General features: G+C 41.8%; 1 protein-coding gene across 4 annotated transcripts in view; it reads right to left on the bottom strand.

Moving 5' to 3' along the window:
- LOC106009318 (uncharacterized) overlaps positions 1-19398 on the bottom strand; it is a 42170-nt gene that overhangs the window by 20482 nt on the left and 2290 nt on the right. For 3 of the 4 annotated variants that reach the window (XR_015441003.1, XR_001183377.3, XR_015441004.1), the window contains exons 2-3: positions 19145-19247; positions 11312-11522 (exon numbers count right to left, since the gene is read on the bottom strand). Coding sequence is in view for 1 of the 4 variants with exons in the window: in XM_087186658.1 (XP_087042784.1) it covers positions 11312-11485; positions 19145-19151 (181 nt within the window). In the remaining 3 variants the exon portion in view is untranslated. The remainder of the gene's footprint in view (positions 1-11311; positions 11523-19144; positions 19248-19398) is intronic. The other variant, XM_087186658.1, reaches the window with a different exon arrangement.

The raw sequence follows: 19398 nt of genomic DNA, 5'->3' as shown, positions 1-19398 counted from the left end.
GATGTTGAGAATATGATAATTAAAATAATTAATAGATTATTATGTGTATGTACTATATTTTAGATAAAAATTGCCTTTGTAAAAATTAAAGATTCTGCATGACAAAATTACCATAGAGAAAAGCTGGAATACATGGCAAGCTGGGGGAAGAAATAGTTGCAATTCTTCCCAGAGATTTAATTCACTTACGTGTAACATCTGTCAGTTCATTCAGAAAAAGGTGAACAACTCAGAAAATTAGCAAAGATTGTATTTTCAAGAAAAATTATTCTCAAGAAATATAAATGGCTCTTAATAATACCATGTAAGTATACTTTCCCATCTTTCACAGTAAAGGTGAAGGATGTGGTTTGGTTTTTGAGTGGGTGGTGTGTTTTTTAATCTTGGAAAGAGTGGGGAAACAAACATTCTTATGTAGCGCCTGGTGTGAATACAAACTTGAAAATCCTCAGGGAGGTAGTCTTGACAGTTCTCCCCCCTGGAATTCCTTAGCACTGTCTTCATGTGTCTGCAGAATGATGTACAAAATTTGTTAAACATTGTAATAATCAGTTTATAAACATGCTGTCCATAATACTCAGTAAATGATGGTATAATAAAATACTGTACAGCTGCTAAAAAACCTTATATGAAAAGAACAATAGAGTTAAGTAAAATATGACATGTAAATGTGCAGTCATTTGAGAAATACATATTTTCATAAAATATCTTCTGAAGGAGAAATAATTGTATAAGGGGGAGGAACTTGTGGTTGGGAGAAAGGAATGGCAGGATGACTTTACATGTTCTTTTATATTTTTGACTTATTGACTATATCATCAGTCAGAATAAATGTTCTTGAAATATTGCATGAGGAAGGAGGCTTATAAATCAGCCTGTACCATTCTAGGTACCCCCTCCCTTTTTTGCCTGTTTTAAGAATTAAAGTCAGGAGGGTTTTTTTCAACATGAAAAGCAAACAGCCTTGAAATTTTTCATATTTTTCTTTAAGGTAGTATTTTTAAATTATTTGCAAACTGCCAGGCATAGTGGCACACACCAGGAATCCCAGCACTGGGGAGGCTGAGGCAGGAGGATCACTGTGTGTCCAAGGCCAGCCTGAACTACACAGCAAGACTTTTTTGTCTCAAAAATTATTTAAAGCAAAACTTAACACTTTCCACCTAGGTTTGCAGAAAACCCATAATCCTGCTGAGAACAATGAGAAAAGCCAGATTAAAATTATCTACTTAACACATCAGTGAGCTACTGAAACAATGAGGACTAAAGGGCTAAGACTAGAGACCTGAGACAGATGAAGTTGAGAAAAAAAAAATGATGAACCTGTGCTTGCAACCACCTTTTCCCTGATTGCATGAGCCAATTATAAGACTAAAATGACTGCTCCCAAATATGGAGGCACATAGCTATTATCCCTATAATCCCCATATTCAGGAGGCCGAAGCAGAAGGATCACAAGTTCAATGCCAGCCTGGGCTACATAGTGAAACTGTCTCCGAAAAAAAGAAAAAAGTTGCTTATGAAAAGAACTACACTGGCAGCACTTGGCCATGTCCTGAGGACCAGAGTAGCCTTGAGATTTGAAGGGCATCAACCATATGGCTGGTGTTTGTATCATGATAGTTGCAGAAGCATGAAACTGCTCAACAGAAGCTAAGACGAGGCTTGAGAACCCAAGGAACAGAGTTCTGACCCCCAAAGCGATGGGGTTATAGATGGGCACCACAATGCCTGCTAAGAGTAGTTATAAATGGCTGTTAAATTACATAGTTGATTAGTCCACAAGGATTTATCAGGAATTGAAGACAGGACCTGTGATTCTTACATGAGCATTAGGCTATTTAGTGCATGAGGAGAGAAAACAATTCCCTTATTTATTTAGTCTATACCTATGTGGCCCTGGGGAAGCTACTTTCATTACCTTAATTTATAAAATGGGACACAGAGTGACCAATGGAGTGTCTGCAAAGAGTTAAGGGACTCAGCTGGGGATTTAGCTCAGTGGTTCCAACGCCTGCCTCGAAAGTGTAAGGTCCTGAGTTTGATCCCCGGTACCAAAAAAAGGGACTCACTGGGTGTGGTGCACCCCTGTGATCCCAGGTAGCTGAGGCAGGAGGATCACCACAAGTTTGAGGCCAGGCTGGACTACATAGTGAGACCCTGTCTCAAAAGAAAGTTAAGGGACTTAATATGCATAGGGCTCTTGGCCAGGGCTGTGACAATAAATGAAGTATCCCCGGTCCTGTTCTTTTGCACAACACACCTCCGTGGTCCCCCTTGGATGTCTCACTTAGAGTCACCGGTGACTCTGCAGTTCCTTAGTCCCCAGATTTGGCTTCCAGTGAAATGCAGTTGTCTTCTGTCTCCTGGTAAAGCCCTGGTCCTCCCCAGCTAGTGCATCCACAGCTCCTGCTTCACGAGACTTGGATCCAGAGGAAACCAGTTCTTGCAAGTAACTTGTGACTTGCTCAAGTTTTACTACACATGTAGTAAGAATAAAGGTGTGTAGAACTTACACTAAAAATTTAAGAGATTTATTTATTTATTATTATTATTTTTTTTTTTTGGTACCAGAGATCGAAAGCAGGTCTTTGCACTTGTGAGGCAGGTGGCGGAACCACTGAGCTAAATCCCCAGCCCTAAGAGATATTTTTTTTAAAGGGTAGGTAGGGCACAGTGGTGCATGCCTGTAATCCCACCAAACAAGAGTCTGAGCCAGGAAGATCACTCTGAGTTTGAAGCCAGCCTGGGCTACATAGTAAAACTATGTCTCAAATACAACAAAACAAGAATAAAAAACATAGGGGCTAGGAGTGTAGTTGAGTGGTCCAGCACTTGCCTAACATGCATGAAGTCCTGAGTTTGATCCCCAGTGCTGGAAAAAAGACTGGAGATTTGAGCCCCTATGTCAGTGGTGGCAAACCAATGGGACATGTGCCACAGTGGGATGTTTGTTAACACTGAAAGTTCTAAAAGGTTAACCACCTCTGCCCTAGTGGGATATTTATCATTTCTTTGTGTGTAAAGACCTTCATAATTATAACTAAATTTTGAATCAGGGCTGAGGACATAGCTCAGTGATAGAGCTCTTGGCTGGCATGCATGAGGTCTAGAGTTCAGTCTCCAACACCACAGAATAAATGATTTTTCCCCAGAATCCAATATTTTCTGTAGTCTTGGAGGTGGAGAAACTCGGACCCTGAACTCACTAGGGTGGCACAGGAACCCATACCCTTCTCTTACCTTTCATTCCCTTCTTCATGGATGACTTCTTTGGTCCCAGGTGGCCACAATGAGCACCCCCCCCAGACTGCAGTTCAGAAGGCTCTCTCAATCAGGAACCATAAATTGAGTCTCTACATCATTTGTGTCATTCCTTCTTGTGACTTAAGCTCCAGAAACAATTTGATTGTCCCCTTTTTGAAGTTTGACTGAGTACTCATGTATCTTCCTGAGTCCCAGTATCAGAAAGAGCCCCTACCCAGCTATATACTCAAGGAAGGTAGGCTATCCTGGCATATGGATCTGAGTCCAGGAAAGTCAAAACCACAGTATTTCAGCAGCAGAAGATATTTAGTACAAGGAACTTGTTACACAGGTGATGTTGGACCAAAAGGAAACATTGAGTTAACTTAAGATGGTAACCAAGGAAATGGGTTCTACCCTCAAAGCTGAGAAACACCAAGGAAAGACGATGGTAATTAGAATGTGGGCACTTGGGTGTGGGCATGTTGTCCAGGCTATTCTCCAAGAATCTTTGTTTCACCAGGTGTCTTGCGCAGGGTGACTCTGATACAGGAGGTCTATCTGAAAATCCACTGCCCTTGGGGAACTTTGGGGAAGATGGCAAAGTAGTGAACAGTAGAGAAACAGCCTATTTCAGATTTGGTGTCCAGAAGTTGGAATATAGCAACATAAGGAGGAGAAGAAGGAGGGAAGAGGGTCCCTGGGATCCAGCAAGGATCTGAAGCAAGAATCGAAGCCCATGAGGAGAACAAAGAGAGAGCTCAACACAGAAGAAAGAGGTGGCAAATGGTACATTCTCCCTAAGTGCTGACTCATTGTGAGGGAAGGGTGGCTGGAACTTGCATATGCATGATGACTACTGGCAACCCCAGAGGTCTCCAAAGACAAATGCACTAGTGGAACAGAGCAGGCGATGCCTCAGACTGCAGTAGCTGATGAGTTATTCAGGTTCAGATGTCCCCCAAGAAAGGGCAATTGGCCAGTAGCCATCTTGGAGAGGGGCCAACTGAGTTTGGAACTCAGAGCAGCTTTGGGCTGGCTCCATCTAGTGGCTCCCAGTGTCAGAGTGAGATAGAATCAAGTTCAAGTTGGCAGGAGGTCAAGCAGTTGAGTTCAAGCCAGCAGGGAGCCAAGTTCAAGTTGGCAGGAAGCACACTGAGTGTTGCAGGCTGAACAAATTGGGTTCTAGCCTCACAGTGAGAAACCAGCTTGCACTTCAGTGGAATTTAAAGTGCAGGCTTGCTGAGATTATCCATCACTGCTCCATAAATCTATGACTAGCTTGCTAGGATTAATCAAATAGGGTCTGGACTCTGTCTTCCCACTCTGGACACTCCGGATACTGTCTACCAGTGACAGCAGAGACACAGCCTGAAGTAGACAATTTTTCTTCTTTTATTTCTTTTTGTGTTTTGTTTTTCTTTTCTTTTTTCTTCCTTATTTCTTCTTGTATTTATATGAGTGTAAACATTGTTTCAGTTTGTTGTTGTTCTGTTCTTGTTTTTATTTCTTCTTTCTCTCTTTTCCTCCTGTCTTCTCCACCAGTTTCCCAAAGTTCACATACTCCAGCCTTGGTTCTAATCTCTTCCTCTTCTTTATTTATCTATTTTCCACCCTATCCCCTTTTAAATTTTCTCCCCTGAGGGTAAAATTGCCATATTGAGGGCATATTTACTGCATACAATTTTCTGGATTTTTAAGATTTTGTTATATAACCACAAATACAGTTTATACGGTTAAAGGTGGAAAATTAATAGTTACCACAGTTTATCATTTTCTAGGCTGTGTTTGATGCTTCTCTTATTGCTGCTTGTACCACTTTAGCCAAGGTGACATAATTGTTCTAATCAATTATTTTTTCTGGTATGCCAAGACAAAGATTGCCTAAAGGTCATAAACAATACTATAGGCCAGTGCCAAAGAACCATGACCTAGGCCAAATAGGCAGCAACTCTCCATCCCCAATAAGTCGAAGAGGTAAGATCTTACAACAGACTCTAAACCCAAAAGCCAGCTACACCTGGAAGTCATCTCAAAGAAGTAGTAATTTCCTAACAGTTCTAAATACTAGCAATAGAGTTACTTGCCATAAGCAATTTACAAGTATCAACCAGGGAAATAAACTTAAAAAAAATAGAAAATGAGAAGACACTTAAGCAAGATGTAACCCCAGACTTTGAGCTCACCAAAGGCAAACCCAGGGGCCAATGAGGTAGAATGATTTGAAACCCACCCACCTGGACTCTCTGAAGTGGTAAGAGCAGAAGTAACAAAGCAGATGGATGAGGCTACTAAAAAAAATCAAATTAGGAATAATATCTCAGATAGCTACAGAGACGGTGACCATAATGAAAGACATAGTGACTCTAGAGCAGATGCAGATAAAAAATAGAGGATTTGAGGAAAATGATGGAAACCATGAATGCCCAACATAGGAAAGAAATGAAATCCATGAAACATATTCAAATAGATATGCAGGAGATCAAAAATTTTACTGAAAGTATACACAGCAGAATGAGCCAGTGTGAAGAAAGAATACAAGTTATAGAAGACAGGATTGTGGTTAGCAATCATGAAAACAATGATTTTTTTAAAAATAACAAAGAATCATGAAAAATCAATCCAACAGCTTCTAGATGATGCAAAGAAGAATAATTTAAGATTGACTGGAGTCACTGAAAAAGTAGGAGCTAGCTCAAATGACATAAAAAACCTGTTCACAGAAGTAATGGCAGAAAACTTCCCAAGCACGGAAAAAGAACTTGACATACAGATAAGTGAGGCATACAGAACTCCAATTAGTCATAATTTAAAAAAAAATGACATGGGCCGGGGATTTAGCTTAGTGGTTTCACCACCTGCTGTGCAGGTTCAAGGACCCGAGTTCGATCCCTGGTACCAAAAAAAATGACACCAAGGCAGGTAATACTCAAGATTCCAGAAATTGAATGCAAAATGTTAGAACCCAGGGATAGTGGCTCAGCCCTGTAATCCTAGCACTCAGGAGGCTAAGGCAGGAGGATTGCCTCATTTGAGGCCTGCATTGGCTACATGGTGAGTTGAAGGTCAACCTGAACTATATAGTGAGACCCTGTCTCAAAAATAAATAAAATTAAATAAAAATAAAACTGTTAGAGAAAAAAACCAAATCACCTGTAATGGAAAGCTCATCAGAATCACAGATTTCTCAAAACAAACCCATAAGTCAAGGAGAATGTGGAGTGAAGTATTTCAAGCCCTGAAAGAAAATTTCCAACCCAGATTGATGTACCCTGCAAAACTATCTTTCAAAATTGATGGAGAAATAAGATATTTCCATGACAAAGAACACCTGAAGAAATTCATGACCATCAAACCAGCACTCCAAAGTGTTCTGAAGGACATTCTAGAAAGAGATAATGAGGACTACAATTCCATAAACCCCAACAGAATGAATCCACCAGGCAAGGCAAGTAATTAAACAAATAAGGGAAAAAAGAGAGCCATCAATAGAAAAATATCATGACAAGGATAAGTCAATACATATCAGTTATAACCATCACTGTAAATGGTCTCAATTCACCAAATCAAAAGAAACAGACTGGCAGAATGGATCAAGAGGCAAGATGCAACAATGTGCTGCATACAAGAAACACATTTAATTCCAAAAGAAATTGATAGAGGGAAAGTGAAAGGATGGAAAACAATACTCCCCGTAATAGGAATCCAGAAAAAAAGCAGCAGTAACTATTCTATTTGCTGACAAAGTGAATTTCAAGCCAGGACTGATTAAGAGAGACAAAGAAGGTCACTATATGCTTGCAAAGGGAACAACCATAGTGCTGGGAATATAGCTCAGTGGCACCATGCCTGCCTGGCAAGTGTAAGGTCCTGAGTTTGATCCTCAGTACCAGAAAAAAAAGGGGGGGGGGGAACAACCCAAAAGGAAGAGATAACAATAATAAAAATACATACATCAAATAATAGCACACCCAACTATATAAAACAAATATTAACAGACATGAAAAATCAAATTGTAATGGGGGGCCTCAACTGCATTGTCACAAAGAGACACATCAACTAGATAAGAAATCAACATAGAAATATCAGAACTGAACCAAACTTTGAACAGATAGACTTAGTAGATGTCTACAGAGTGTTCCACCTCACATCAAAATTAAAATTCTGGGGATTTATCGTCGCCTGCTGTGCAAGCGCAAGGACCCGAGTTCGATTCCCGGTACCCCCCCAAAAAAAAATTCTGAGGATTTAGCTCAGTGGTTCCAGCACCTGCCTTGCAAGCGCAAGGTCCCGAGTTCAATCCCTGGTACCAAAAAAAATTTTTAAAAACACCAATCAAAATAAAAATTCTTCTCAACTGCACACAGCATGTTCTCCAAAATAAACCACATACTAGCTTGTAGAACATGTTTAAGTAAATGCAAATTAATTGAAATTATCCCATGCATATTATCAGACCATAGTGCAATGAAACTGGAAATCAATCGTAGAAGAAACCACAAAAACTTTTTTAGGGGAGTCCCGGGGATCAAACTTGGGACCTGGTGGTTTTGAAGCAGGCGCCGGAACCACTGAACTAAATCCCCAGCCCTTCACAAACATTTCATAAACTGGGCGGGGGATTTAGCTCAGTGGTTCCGCTGCCTGCCTCGCAAGCGCTGAGTTCGATCCCTGGTACCAAAAAAAAAAACAAAAAAAACACAACTTCATAAACACATAGAAATTAAATAACACTCTCCTGAACAACAGTGGGTCACAGAAGAAATTAGACAGTTTCTACAAATAAATGATAATGTCAGTACAACGTACCAGAACTTATGAGACGCAATGAAAGAAGTCTGATGAGGAAAATTTACAGCAATGAATTCCCGTGTCAGAAAATCAGAGTGAGCTCAAATAAACAACCTAATGTTGAACCTCAAGCTTCTAGAAAAAGAAGAGCAAGTCAAGCCCAAAACTCATATGATGGAGCAAATTATAAAGATCAAAGCAGAAATTAATGCAATGGAATTGAAAAACAATATAAAGAATCAATGAAGTTTGTTTTTTTTTTTTTGGTACTGGGAATCAAACTCAGGACCTTGTGATAGTGAGGCAGGCAGCGGGACCACTGAGCTAAATCCCCAGCCCAGAAGAGTTATTTTTTGAATGAGTAAATAAAATTGACAAACACTTAGCCAACCTTATCAAAAAAAGGAAAGATGCCACCTGCCCTCACAAGCACAAGGACCCGAGTTCGATCCCTGGTACCAAAAAAAAGGAAAGAAAGCCTCAAATCCACTCAGTGAGGGCCAGGGATTTAGCTCAGTGGTTCTGCCACCTGTCTCGCAAGCACAAGGACCCGAGTTCGATCCCTGGTACAAAAAAAAAAAAATCCACGCAATGAGGTTTGAAAAGGGTAAAATCACAATGATCCTGCAGAAATCCAGAAAATTATCAATATCTACTTTGAGAATTTGGATTCTCATAAGATGGAAAACACAGCAGAAATGGACAGATTCCTACATACATATGAATTACTAAAGCTGAATCAAGACTATATAAAAATTCTAAATAAACCAATATAGTCAATGAAATTGAAGATGGAATTACAAACCTATCAAGGTAGAAAAGCACAGGCCCTGATGGATTCACTGCTGAGTTCTACAAGAAATTTAGAGAAGACATAATGCCACTACTTCTCATACTCTTTAATGAAATTGAAAGGGAAGCAATACTCCCAAAGTCATTCCTGGAAGCAAGCATTAACCTGATACCAAAACCAGAGAAGGATCTAACCATAAAAGAAAGCTACAAGCAAATCTCCTTAGTGAACATTGATGCAAATATCCTCAATAAGGTACTGGCAAACAGAATGAAGCAAATCATCAAGAAGATTATACATAAGACCAAATAGGATTCATCCCAGGGATGCAGGGATTTTTCAACATATGCAAATCAATAAATGTAATACAATGCATTAACAGAACCAAGGACAAAAACCACATGATCATCTCAATAAATGCAGAAAAAGTGTTTGACAAAGTCCAACACCCACTCATGATAAAAACCCTACAAAAAAAATTGGAATAGATGGTCTTTATGTCAATCTGATAAAAGCCGTCTATGTGTCTGCCTGGCAAGTCCAAGGTCCTGAGTTCAATCCTCTGTATCTAAAACAAAACAAAACAAACAACTCCTGAAGCTGTCACTCTAAAATCAGGAACAAGACTAGGATATCCACAAGCTCCGCTCTTATTCAATATAGTTCTGGAAATATTAGCCAGAGCAATTAGTCAAGAAAAAGAAATAAAAGGAATAAGGATAGGAAAGCAAGAAGTTAAATTATTATTATTTGCAGATGACATGATACGCCACATACAAGACCCCAAATACTCCACCAAAAGACTTCTAGATTTAATAATCAAATTCAGTAGCATAGCTAGATTCAAAGTCAACACTCTGAAGGTAATAGACTTCCTGTATATGAATGAATAGACTCACTGAGAGAGAAATTAACATCCAAAAAAATGAAATACTTAGGAATCAATCTCATGAAGGAAGTTAAAGACCTCTACATTGAAAATTACAGTACTCTGAAAAAGGAGATCTAGGAGAATATCAGAAAATGGAAAGACATCCCTTGTTCTTGGGTAGAAAGAATGAATACAGTAAAAATGGCCATTCTTCCAAAATTGCTATAGAGATTTACAGCAATCTGCTCAAAATTCTAACAGCATATCTCCCAGAATTAGAGAAAACAATCCAAAATTCATTTGGAACCAGAAGAGATCTAGAATAGCAAAAACAATTCTGGGCAACAAAGGCAAACAAAGGGGGCATCACAATCCCTGACTTGAAATTATACTACAAAGCTACTGTGATAAAAAATAGCATGGTATTGGCAAAAAAACCCCACCCCAAAACAAACAGACCTGAGGATCAATGCAACAGATCAGAAGATGCAGAAACAACTCCAAACACACTCAGCCACCTTATCTTTGACAGAGGAGCCAAACACCCTCACTGGAGGAAAGATAGCCTCGTTAATAAATGGTGCTGGAAAAATTGGGTTTCAATTTCTTGCTGAAGATTAAAACTAGACCCATATCTTTCACTATACAACACTAAACTAAAATTGATATGGATCAAAGATCTAAATATTAAAACAGAAACACTAAATCTACTGGGAGATAAAATACGTAGAACTCTCTTTGCATCATCTAGCAGCTGCTGGATTGATTTCTCATGTTCCCTTATAATTTTGAAGCAATTTTTCTTTTCCTGGTCACTAATTGCAATCTTATCTTCTATATCTGAAATTCTGTCCTCACATTGGCTCATTCTGCTGTGTAGACTTTCAATGGAGTTTTTCATGTCCTGGAAATCTATTTGCATCTGTTTTATGGATTCCATTTGTTTCTTATGTTGGGATTCCATCATGTTCCTCAGCTCCTCTCTAGATTTATTAATCATGTCTTGCAGTAGGGGCACAATTTCTCCTGTTATCTGAGAAATTATTTCTGATTTCATTTTTTCCAGATCCCCTTTTGTTGCCAGTTCAGGGGGTCCAGGTGGTTGAGTATCAGAGTGTTCCATCTCATTTCCCTTTGGGGTTGCTGTAGGTGATCTGGAAGTCTGGTTTTGAGACTTATTTACGTGTTTTCTCATTTCGACTGGGGCGGGGGGCTGTCAGCACCTGCACGGATTACCTCCTCTGAGCTGGGTGAGGTAGGACAGGGGCCGGGAGCAGGGGTAGGGATAGTGACCCAAAAGCCCTTTCCTGTGGGCTGGGAGCAGCCGGAGGGATGGTGGCCGGGAAACCCCTTCCTCTGGACCAGGAGCAGTGGGACGGTGGCTCAGAAGCCCCTCCCTCTGGGCCGGGAGCGGTGGGAGGGATGGTGGCCTGGAAGCCCCTTCCTCTGGGCCAGGAGCAGTGGGACAGAAGGTGGCCCAAAAGCCCTTTTCTCTGGGCTGGAGCAGCGGGAGGGATGGTGACCGGAAAGCCCCTTCCTCTGGACCAGGAACAGTGGGACGCCGGCTCAGAAGCCCCTACCTCTGGGCCGGGAACAGTGGGACTCAGTACCTTGGTCTGGTGGTCTGGTGTCCTCTGCGTCTTTGTAGTGTGGAATCAGGTGGCTGCCTGTCTGCAGCGGGGTGATTCGGTGTCTTCTGCGCGACTCAGGACCTCGGTAGGGTGTGCACAGACCTGCCTGTCTGCAGCGGGCTGATTTGGCGTGTGTTCCGCGCGACTGGGGACCTCGGTAGGGTGTGGGCAGACCTCAATATGTAGAACTCTCAAAGACACCGGGATAGGGAAAAACTTTATCAACAAAATCCCAGTCGCACAGGAAATATCACAAAGAATCAACAGCTAGGATCTCTTCGTAGTAAAAAGCTTTTGCACAGCAAAAGAAACCACTGACAGAGTGAAGAGCCAACCCACAGTGTGGGAAAAAATTCTTACCAGCTGTTCCTCAGACAAAGGACTAATATCTAGAATATACAAAGAACTCAAAAAAACAGGCCCCCCAATTTAAAGACCCAATACAAAAATGGGCATCTGAAAAGAACAGACACTTTTCAGATGAAGTAGAAATGGAAATAAATACAAGAAAAATGTTCAACATCACTGGTCATTTCTCTAATTAAAGCAACTCTGAGCTTCCATCTCACTCCAGAAAGAATGGCTGTTATTAAGAAATCAATAACAAATGCTGGAGGAGCTGTAGAGAAAAAAGGAGCCCTTCTTCACTGTTGGTGGGAGTGTGGACTGGTGCAATCACTGTGGAAATCAGTGTGGAGATTCCTCAAAAAACTAAAACTAGGGCTGGGGGTTTAGCTCAGTGTTTCTGCCGCCTGCCTCACATGTGCAAGGTCCCAAGTTTGATCCCTGGTACCAAAAAACCCGAAAAACCAAAAACTAAAGTTAAAGGTTCCATTCAACCTAGCTATTCCCCTTCTTGGTATCTTCTTGAAAAAATTGAAAGCATCATACCACAGTGATAAATGCACGCCTGTGTTTATAGCGACACAATTTGTAATGCTGAGATAAGCATTTGGAAACAGTCCAAATCAAATGCCCATCAACCAATGAATGGATAAAGAAGATGTGTTTTTATACAATGAAGTACTACTCTGATATAAAGAAGGATAAGCTTGAGACATTTCAAGCTAAATGGATGCACCTTGAAACCATACTCTTAAGTGAAATAAATTAGACACACATGTTTAAATACTGCATTGTTTCTCTGGTGTGAGAAACTGAAAATGGATGGGCCGGGGATTTAGCTCAGTGGCACCGTGCCTGCCTCGCAAGCAAAAGTTCCTAAGTTCGATCCCCAGTACCCAGAAAAAAGAAAGAAAGAAAGAAACCAAAAGTGGAAATAAGGACCAAAATGTATATAGATATTGGGAAATGTTCAAATGAGAAGGGGAAAAGGGGAGGGAGGGGAAAGGAAAGGAAGCATAAGAAAAAAACAGAATAGAAGGAAAAAATGGAAACAAAGGTCTTGTAAATAAGGCAGGGAAGAGGGGTTGAAGGGAGGGGAATGGGGAAAAAAGAAGAAGTAAGATATAACACGTACAGGTATAAATTCCCTATTATGAATGTTATCATTATGTATATGTAAAATGTACCAATAAAAAAATTACCCAAGTGTGGTGGTACACATCTGTGATTCCAGTACTCAGGAGGCTGGGATAAGAGGATTGCTGTGAATTTGAGGCCAGCCTGGGCTCCATAGTGAGTTCAAAGCCAGCCTGAACTACATAGCAAAAAGACAAAAATTACATGAATTCAGAGTCAGGTCTACTGGCAAAAGTCCATATTCCCAGCTACATTGGAAGCTGAGGCAGGAGGATAACTTGAGCCCAGTAGTTCAATGTCAGCCCAGGCAACATAGCAAGAACTTACCCCCCACCCCGAAAATAAATAAATAAACTGGTTTAATCAAACTAGTAGTATTTTTGTTCTGTTTTGTTGTTGCTTTGTCTTGGTGCTGGGGATTGAACTCGGAGCTTTACCTATGCTAGGCAAGTTCTCCACCACTGAGCTACAGCCCCAGCTCTTTTGTTGTTTGAGATAGGATTTTGCTATGTAGCCCAGGTTGACCACAAATTTGCAATCCTTCTGCCTCACCTTCCCAAATTCCGGGATTATGAGCATCAGCCACCTTGTAGAGAGCTTCCCAGGCTGCACAGTGTGATGTGTGTGTGTGTGTGTGTGTGTGTGTGTGTGTGTGTGTGTGTATGTGTATGGTACTGGGGATTGAACTCAGGGCCCTTACGCTGAGCTACATCTCTAGTTCTTACTTTTCATTTTGAGACAGGATCTTGCCAAGTTGCCCTGGCTGCCTTGATTTTCTGATCCTCCTGCCTCAGCCTACTAAAATGAGGATTTTTTTGGTGATACTGAGGACAAGCACTTAGCACAGAGCTATATTCCCAGGCCTCAGTACATTTAAAAGCATAGTTTTAAAATCATATACAAATTTTTCTTTGGTAAGAATAAGTCACAGGATAAAAAAATAAATATGAGCTAATTATTCTAAGACTTAAATATGTAGAAGGAAGCAGTAGAAATTTTAATGTTACACATCAAACCCCCCTTTCATTTGCTTATTTTTTATTTTATTTTATTTTTTAGAGAGGGTCTTGCTATGAAGTTCAGGTTGGCCCGAAACTCACTCTGTAGCCCAGGCTGGCCTCTAATTCACAGAAATTCTCTTGCCTCAGACTCCCGAGTGCTGGGATTACTGGTGTGTGCCACCATGCCCAGCTGCCCCTTTTTTCTTTAGCTTTAAGAAGTCATTTTTTATGTATCATATGTTTTTCTTAAACATTTATTTTAAATGATTTTTCCATGGAATGTCCTGCTATTGTACCTTAATTTTATTGAATACGGTTGGTTTTTCTGGAAGGTTTAAGAGCAGTTACTACAGAAAACATTTATTGTGAATTAGATAAAGATGTTTTTATGTGTTTTGGTGCTGGAATTGAACCCTGGGTCTCTAACATGCTAAGTGTGCTCTCTATTCATGGCTTACACCTCCAGTCCAAGGATGTTTTCTTTGTTTTTCCTTTTCTCCCTCACTGTTTTAGACCATTTGCATTTATTTCTCTCTTCGAGTTCTTTGCTTATTTTTCAATTGGTCTGTTGGTATTATTTTCAGTTTCTGGGGGCTCTTTATAAATTAGGAAGTTTGACCCTTTCAGTGTAGTCAGTTACCAAAAAAAAAGTTTCTCCCTGAGAATAAAAGTCCCCAAACTCCCCACACTCTGGGAAAGATTGATGGTTGTGTAGCCATGGTAACAAATCACCACCAGAAGGTGTTACGGAGCTGTGTGATCTGCCAGTGACAACTTGATTGATCTCTGAATATACCTCTGAAACCAGCCAATCAGTGACAGCTCTGTGTGTGTGTGTGTGTGTGTGTGTGTGTGTGTGTGTGTGTATTACTGGGGATTGAACCCAGGGCCTTCCCACTGAACTACATCTCCAGACCCTTTTTTGTTTTTTTTATTTTTAAAATTTTGAGACAGGGTCTTGCTAAGTTACTAAATTGCTAAGTCGCCTAGGCAGGGCTCAAACTTGCAATGCTTGTGCCACAGCCTCCCAAGTGCTGGGATTACAAATGTGTGCCATCATGCCGGGTAGAAAACATACTTCTAAGGCTGATCCCAACCACCTGCCTCTGTCACCAAGGCAGCTGATACTATGCCTCCTAAAGGCCGCCTGAGATCAGCAGTGGGCATGCAGTGTGGCTTTGCTTGGCCAGCAGCAGCCACCCCTCTTCCTTAGCAGCAAATTCGACTGAGTGGGGTCTTGTATTGTGACACCAGTTTGTCATTTTGTCACTTGAGGTTTTTTTTTTATATCTGCCATGCTGCAGTTTTAATCTTGAGATAGCTAATTTTTTCAATTTTTAAAAAATGGTTTTTAAATTTTATTTAGTTTCGTAAAAGGATCTCCTCAGCTGGGTATGGTGGCACCCATCTATAATCCCAGCTTTTAGGAGGCTGAGACAGGAGGATTGAAAGTTTAAGACCATCCTGGACTGCATAATGAGATCTTGTTTCCAAAATAAAAGATTTTCTCAGTACACAGCTTAAGTGGTTTTCACCCCATGTCACCAATACACATACAGTTTTATTGTTTATAGTTCAACAATAAATTCATTTGATATTTAACCTGGTGTGGGAGTAAGATGTGATTTTTTTTAATTGTTTAGAAGAAAAGGAAGGGGGCGTGCGGTTCTATATTTCTAGGACGGGAATGGTGTCCCCAACTTTCTAAGGGAAGAACCTGAGACTGGGGATCTGACCCTTCCCAAGGTGATTCTTTCTTTTTTTTTTTTTTTTTTGGTACCAGGGATGGAACTGGAGTCCTTGAGCTTGCTAGGCAGGTGGCGAAACCACTGAGCTAAATCCTCAGCCCCGAAAGGTGATTCTGATAGGAGGGAAAGCCAGGGTTTCTATCCAGATCCGAGTCTAGGCCTGGGCTCTTTCAAGCAACATGGGCTGCTCAGTGAAATATAAACCATATAAAATCAATATAAAAGTTACATATATAACATCTGAACTTTGTAAATCACATTTTTTTCTTGTTTTATTTATTTTCTTTTATTTTTCTTTTTTTAAGAGAGGATCTTTATACATTGCCCAGGCTAGCCTCAAACTCATGATCCTCCTGCTTCAGCCTCCCTCAAAGCTGGGATTGCAGACAGGCACTGCCACATCTGGATAACCATGTTTACTTCTTGTGATTAAAGCTGGGGCTGGGAGTGTAGCTCAATAATAGTAAAGGATTCCTAGTATGTTTGAGGCCCTGAGTTTGATCCCCAACACAAGGCATGGGGAGGGAAGCCCAAGGTTCAGTAAGATTTTCCACACTTTTTTTTTTTGAGACAGGGTCTTACTCTGAAGTTCAGGCTGGCCTTGAACTCACTATGAGCCCATGCTGGCCTCAAATTTGCAGTGATCCTCCTGCCTCAGCCTTCCAAGTGCTGGGACTACAAGCATGTGCCACGATGCCCGGCAATTTTCTTTACTTTAAAAAAATTTTTCAGGCCAGCGATTTAGCTCAGTGGTTCCGGCACCTGCCTCACAAGCGCAAGGTCCCGAGTTTGATCCCCAATACCACCCCCCTTCAAAAAAATTCATTTTCAACCAGGTTAGTGGTATGTGCCTGTAAATCCAGCTCAGAAGGCTGAGGCAGGAATATCACTGAGAGTTTGAGGCCAGCCCTGGAAACATAGTGAGATCTGAAACAAAAAAAAAACCCTAAATAAATAAGTAAACACATTTTTATTTTTATCAGTATTTGCGTGGAGTAAATAATGACTGTATTTATTGTGGGGAGTTAGTATATGTATATAATACATACTAATTCTTTTTACTTCCCCTCCTTCCTATTTCTTGGTCCTTTCCCATTTATAAAAGATCAACCTTCCTATTTCCTATTACCTACCTTTTACTTTGGTCTTTAATTTATTTATACCTTGGGCTTTTCATATAAGAGAAACCACATAATATTTAAGCTTGTGTGTCTGATTTATTTTGTTATGGTCTTAACATGATAGTCTCAAGGTGTACCCATTTTCCTATGCATGACAAGTTTATCCTTCCTTATGGCAGTGTAGTACTCCATTGTGCGTAAATACCACATTTTCTTTATCCATTCATCTGTTGATGGACACGTAGGCCACTTCCAAGGTTTAACTTTTTTTTGGTACTGGGGATCGAACTCAGGACCTTGCACTTGTGAGGCAGGCAGTGGCACCACTGAGCTAAATCCCTGGCCCAAAATTTAACTATTTTGAGTTGTGATGCTATAAAGATTTCCTGTCCTACAGAAGGAAGAGAGAGAGGAAACAGTGTGAGTGCATTTGTGTATAGATTCATGAGCTTAGTGGTTACAGCTCCAGGAGTTCTTGCTTGACAGCTCTGGTTTTCCTGGTGTCAGCTGAGAGTGAGTAGGAAAGGAATTTAAGAGATTTAATGAGAGAGAAACATGATGATGACACCTCTTTGGAGTCCCCTGGCTTTCCTGCCCCACAATGGCCACTGCTGTCACCACCAGTTCTGCCTGGGCAGAGCACCTGAACTCAGACCTGTGCTGGTGTCGGGTCTGGGATGCATTCCACCATATTTACATATTTACATATTTCCTTTATGAGGAAGTAGCCTGCTGCTCTTTCAGGGATGTTGCTCAAAGACATGCTTGTTATGGCTTAGAGCTGATGCCCCCCACCCAAGCCTCTTGCACTCGAAGGTGGGGGTTTGGGGAGGTAATGAATCAGGGGCACGGTGCACACTGGGGGATCAGTCTACTGGTGAGTTTATAGCTGAATGTGCTGTAGAGCAGAGGGGCCTGGCCTGGGAAGCTTCATCTCCCTCCCAGCTCCTCCCTTGATCTCTCTGCTTCCTGTCACCATGGCTGAGCAGCTCTCCTCTTTGATGTCCCTGTGCCCTGCCACCCTGCCTACAAGTCTACAAACTGTGAGCCAAAATGATCCTTTCCTCCTTTAACTTGTGGGCATCGGGTATTTTGTCCAGTGACAAGGAAAGTGGCTAAGACAGTGAGATTCTTTTTTTTTTTTTTGGTACCGGGGATTGAACTCGGGACCTTGCACGTGTGAGGCAGGCAGCGGAACCACTGAGCTAAATCCCAGGCCCAACAGTGAGATTCTTGAACAGAGAAAAACAACTTCATTACTCAGGGCTCCACAAGTGGCAGGCATGTGTCTGTCCTCTGTGCAAGAGAGGAGCGTGAGAGCAGCAATACTGGACAGAGAATCTGATCCTGAGTGTCTGAGACGCTTTGGAGGAGGCTGAGGTTCTGTGTGAGCGAGGGCAGGTGACCTGCCAACCACAGTTAGGGTAAGTGCTGATGTGACCTTATTTCCCCCCTGCCGACTAGGCCTGGGACATTCAGGTTACACTTCCAGATGCCTATGGTGCATGGTAAGACCACGGGAACGAGACTCCGGAATCAAACAGAAATGGGATCAAATCCTGCTTCTAGCATCTAGCCCCAGCCTCTCTGAATGCTTTCTAAACCTCCTAAAAGATTCCCTGTAGAGTGGTTGAAAACATATAACTGCAGGGGATGATGGCACATGCCTACAATCCCAGCACTCAAGAGGCTGAGCCAGGAGGATCACAATGAGTTCGAGACCAGCCTGGGCTACATAGTGAGTTCAAGGCCAGCCTGAACTACATAGCAAAGCCGTCTCAAAAAACAAAGCAATAATAGATGTGTAAGAATCCAATGTTGATGGAGACAGACTGAATAAAGATTCCCTAGGCTGAGAGAGGGGAGAAAGGGAGAGAAGCAGAGTGTGTTCAGATGAAGTGGGTGTCTCTGGAGGACATCCTGTGTTCTGGGTCCTGTCTGTTCCAAAGCAATGTGGGGACTGAGCAGACAGCCGCAGACCACCTCAGAGAGGAGCGCTAACCTTCTCTGTAAACCCAGGGTGCAGACAGGTCGCCCAGAGGCCCTTTGGGCACAGAGGCGCCCTCTGCAGGGGACGAGACAGAACTGGTACAGTAGGGCGGGGCCCAAGCAGCAGAGCCTGTGATGCGGAGGAAGACGGAGGTGGGGGGCAGGGGGTGTCGACAAGCACGCACATCCTGGGATGTAGCCATACTTCGGGTACAGCTGGAGATTGAACTCGGGACCTTGCGCTTTCGCGGCAGGCGCCGGAACCACTGAGCTAAACCCCTGGCCCCTACAGGTAACTTACTTTAGAGAGACCCTGTCTCAAAGGCTGGGAATGTAGCTCAGTGCAAAGACCCTGGGTTCGATCCCCAGTACCCCACACACACACAACAGGAAGAGGAAATGACAGTAATATACTATAATAAAAGTCTGTGAATGTAGTCTCTCTCACAAAACGTCTTGTACTGTACTCACCTTTCATATTGTGCTAATGTCGGAAGAAATGTGGTGAATGGATGTAGATCGATGATAGCGTGCTTGCGTAGAATGTGCAAGGCCCTGGGTTTGATCCTCAGATCTGCAAGAAAAACGTGAAGGATTAGACCACTACTGACCTTCTAAATAGGGTTTGTTTCGTTTTTGTTCACTCAGGGCCCTTCTGTGTAGGCCAGGCTGGCCTTGAACTCACTACGGAGCCCAGTCATGGCAATCCTCCTGCTTAATCCCCC

Source organism: Heterocephalus glaber, unplaced genomic scaffold (genome assembly GCF_053883595.1).
Source record: "Heterocephalus glaber isolate CG9 unplaced genomic scaffold, H.glaber_assembly_v1.0 deba00001504, whole genome shotgun sequence".
Classification (NCBI taxonomy): domain Eukaryota; kingdom Metazoa; phylum Chordata; class Mammalia; order Rodentia; family Bathyergidae; genus Heterocephalus; species Heterocephalus glaber.
This window is presented reverse-complemented; position numbering and strand designations above follow the sequence as displayed.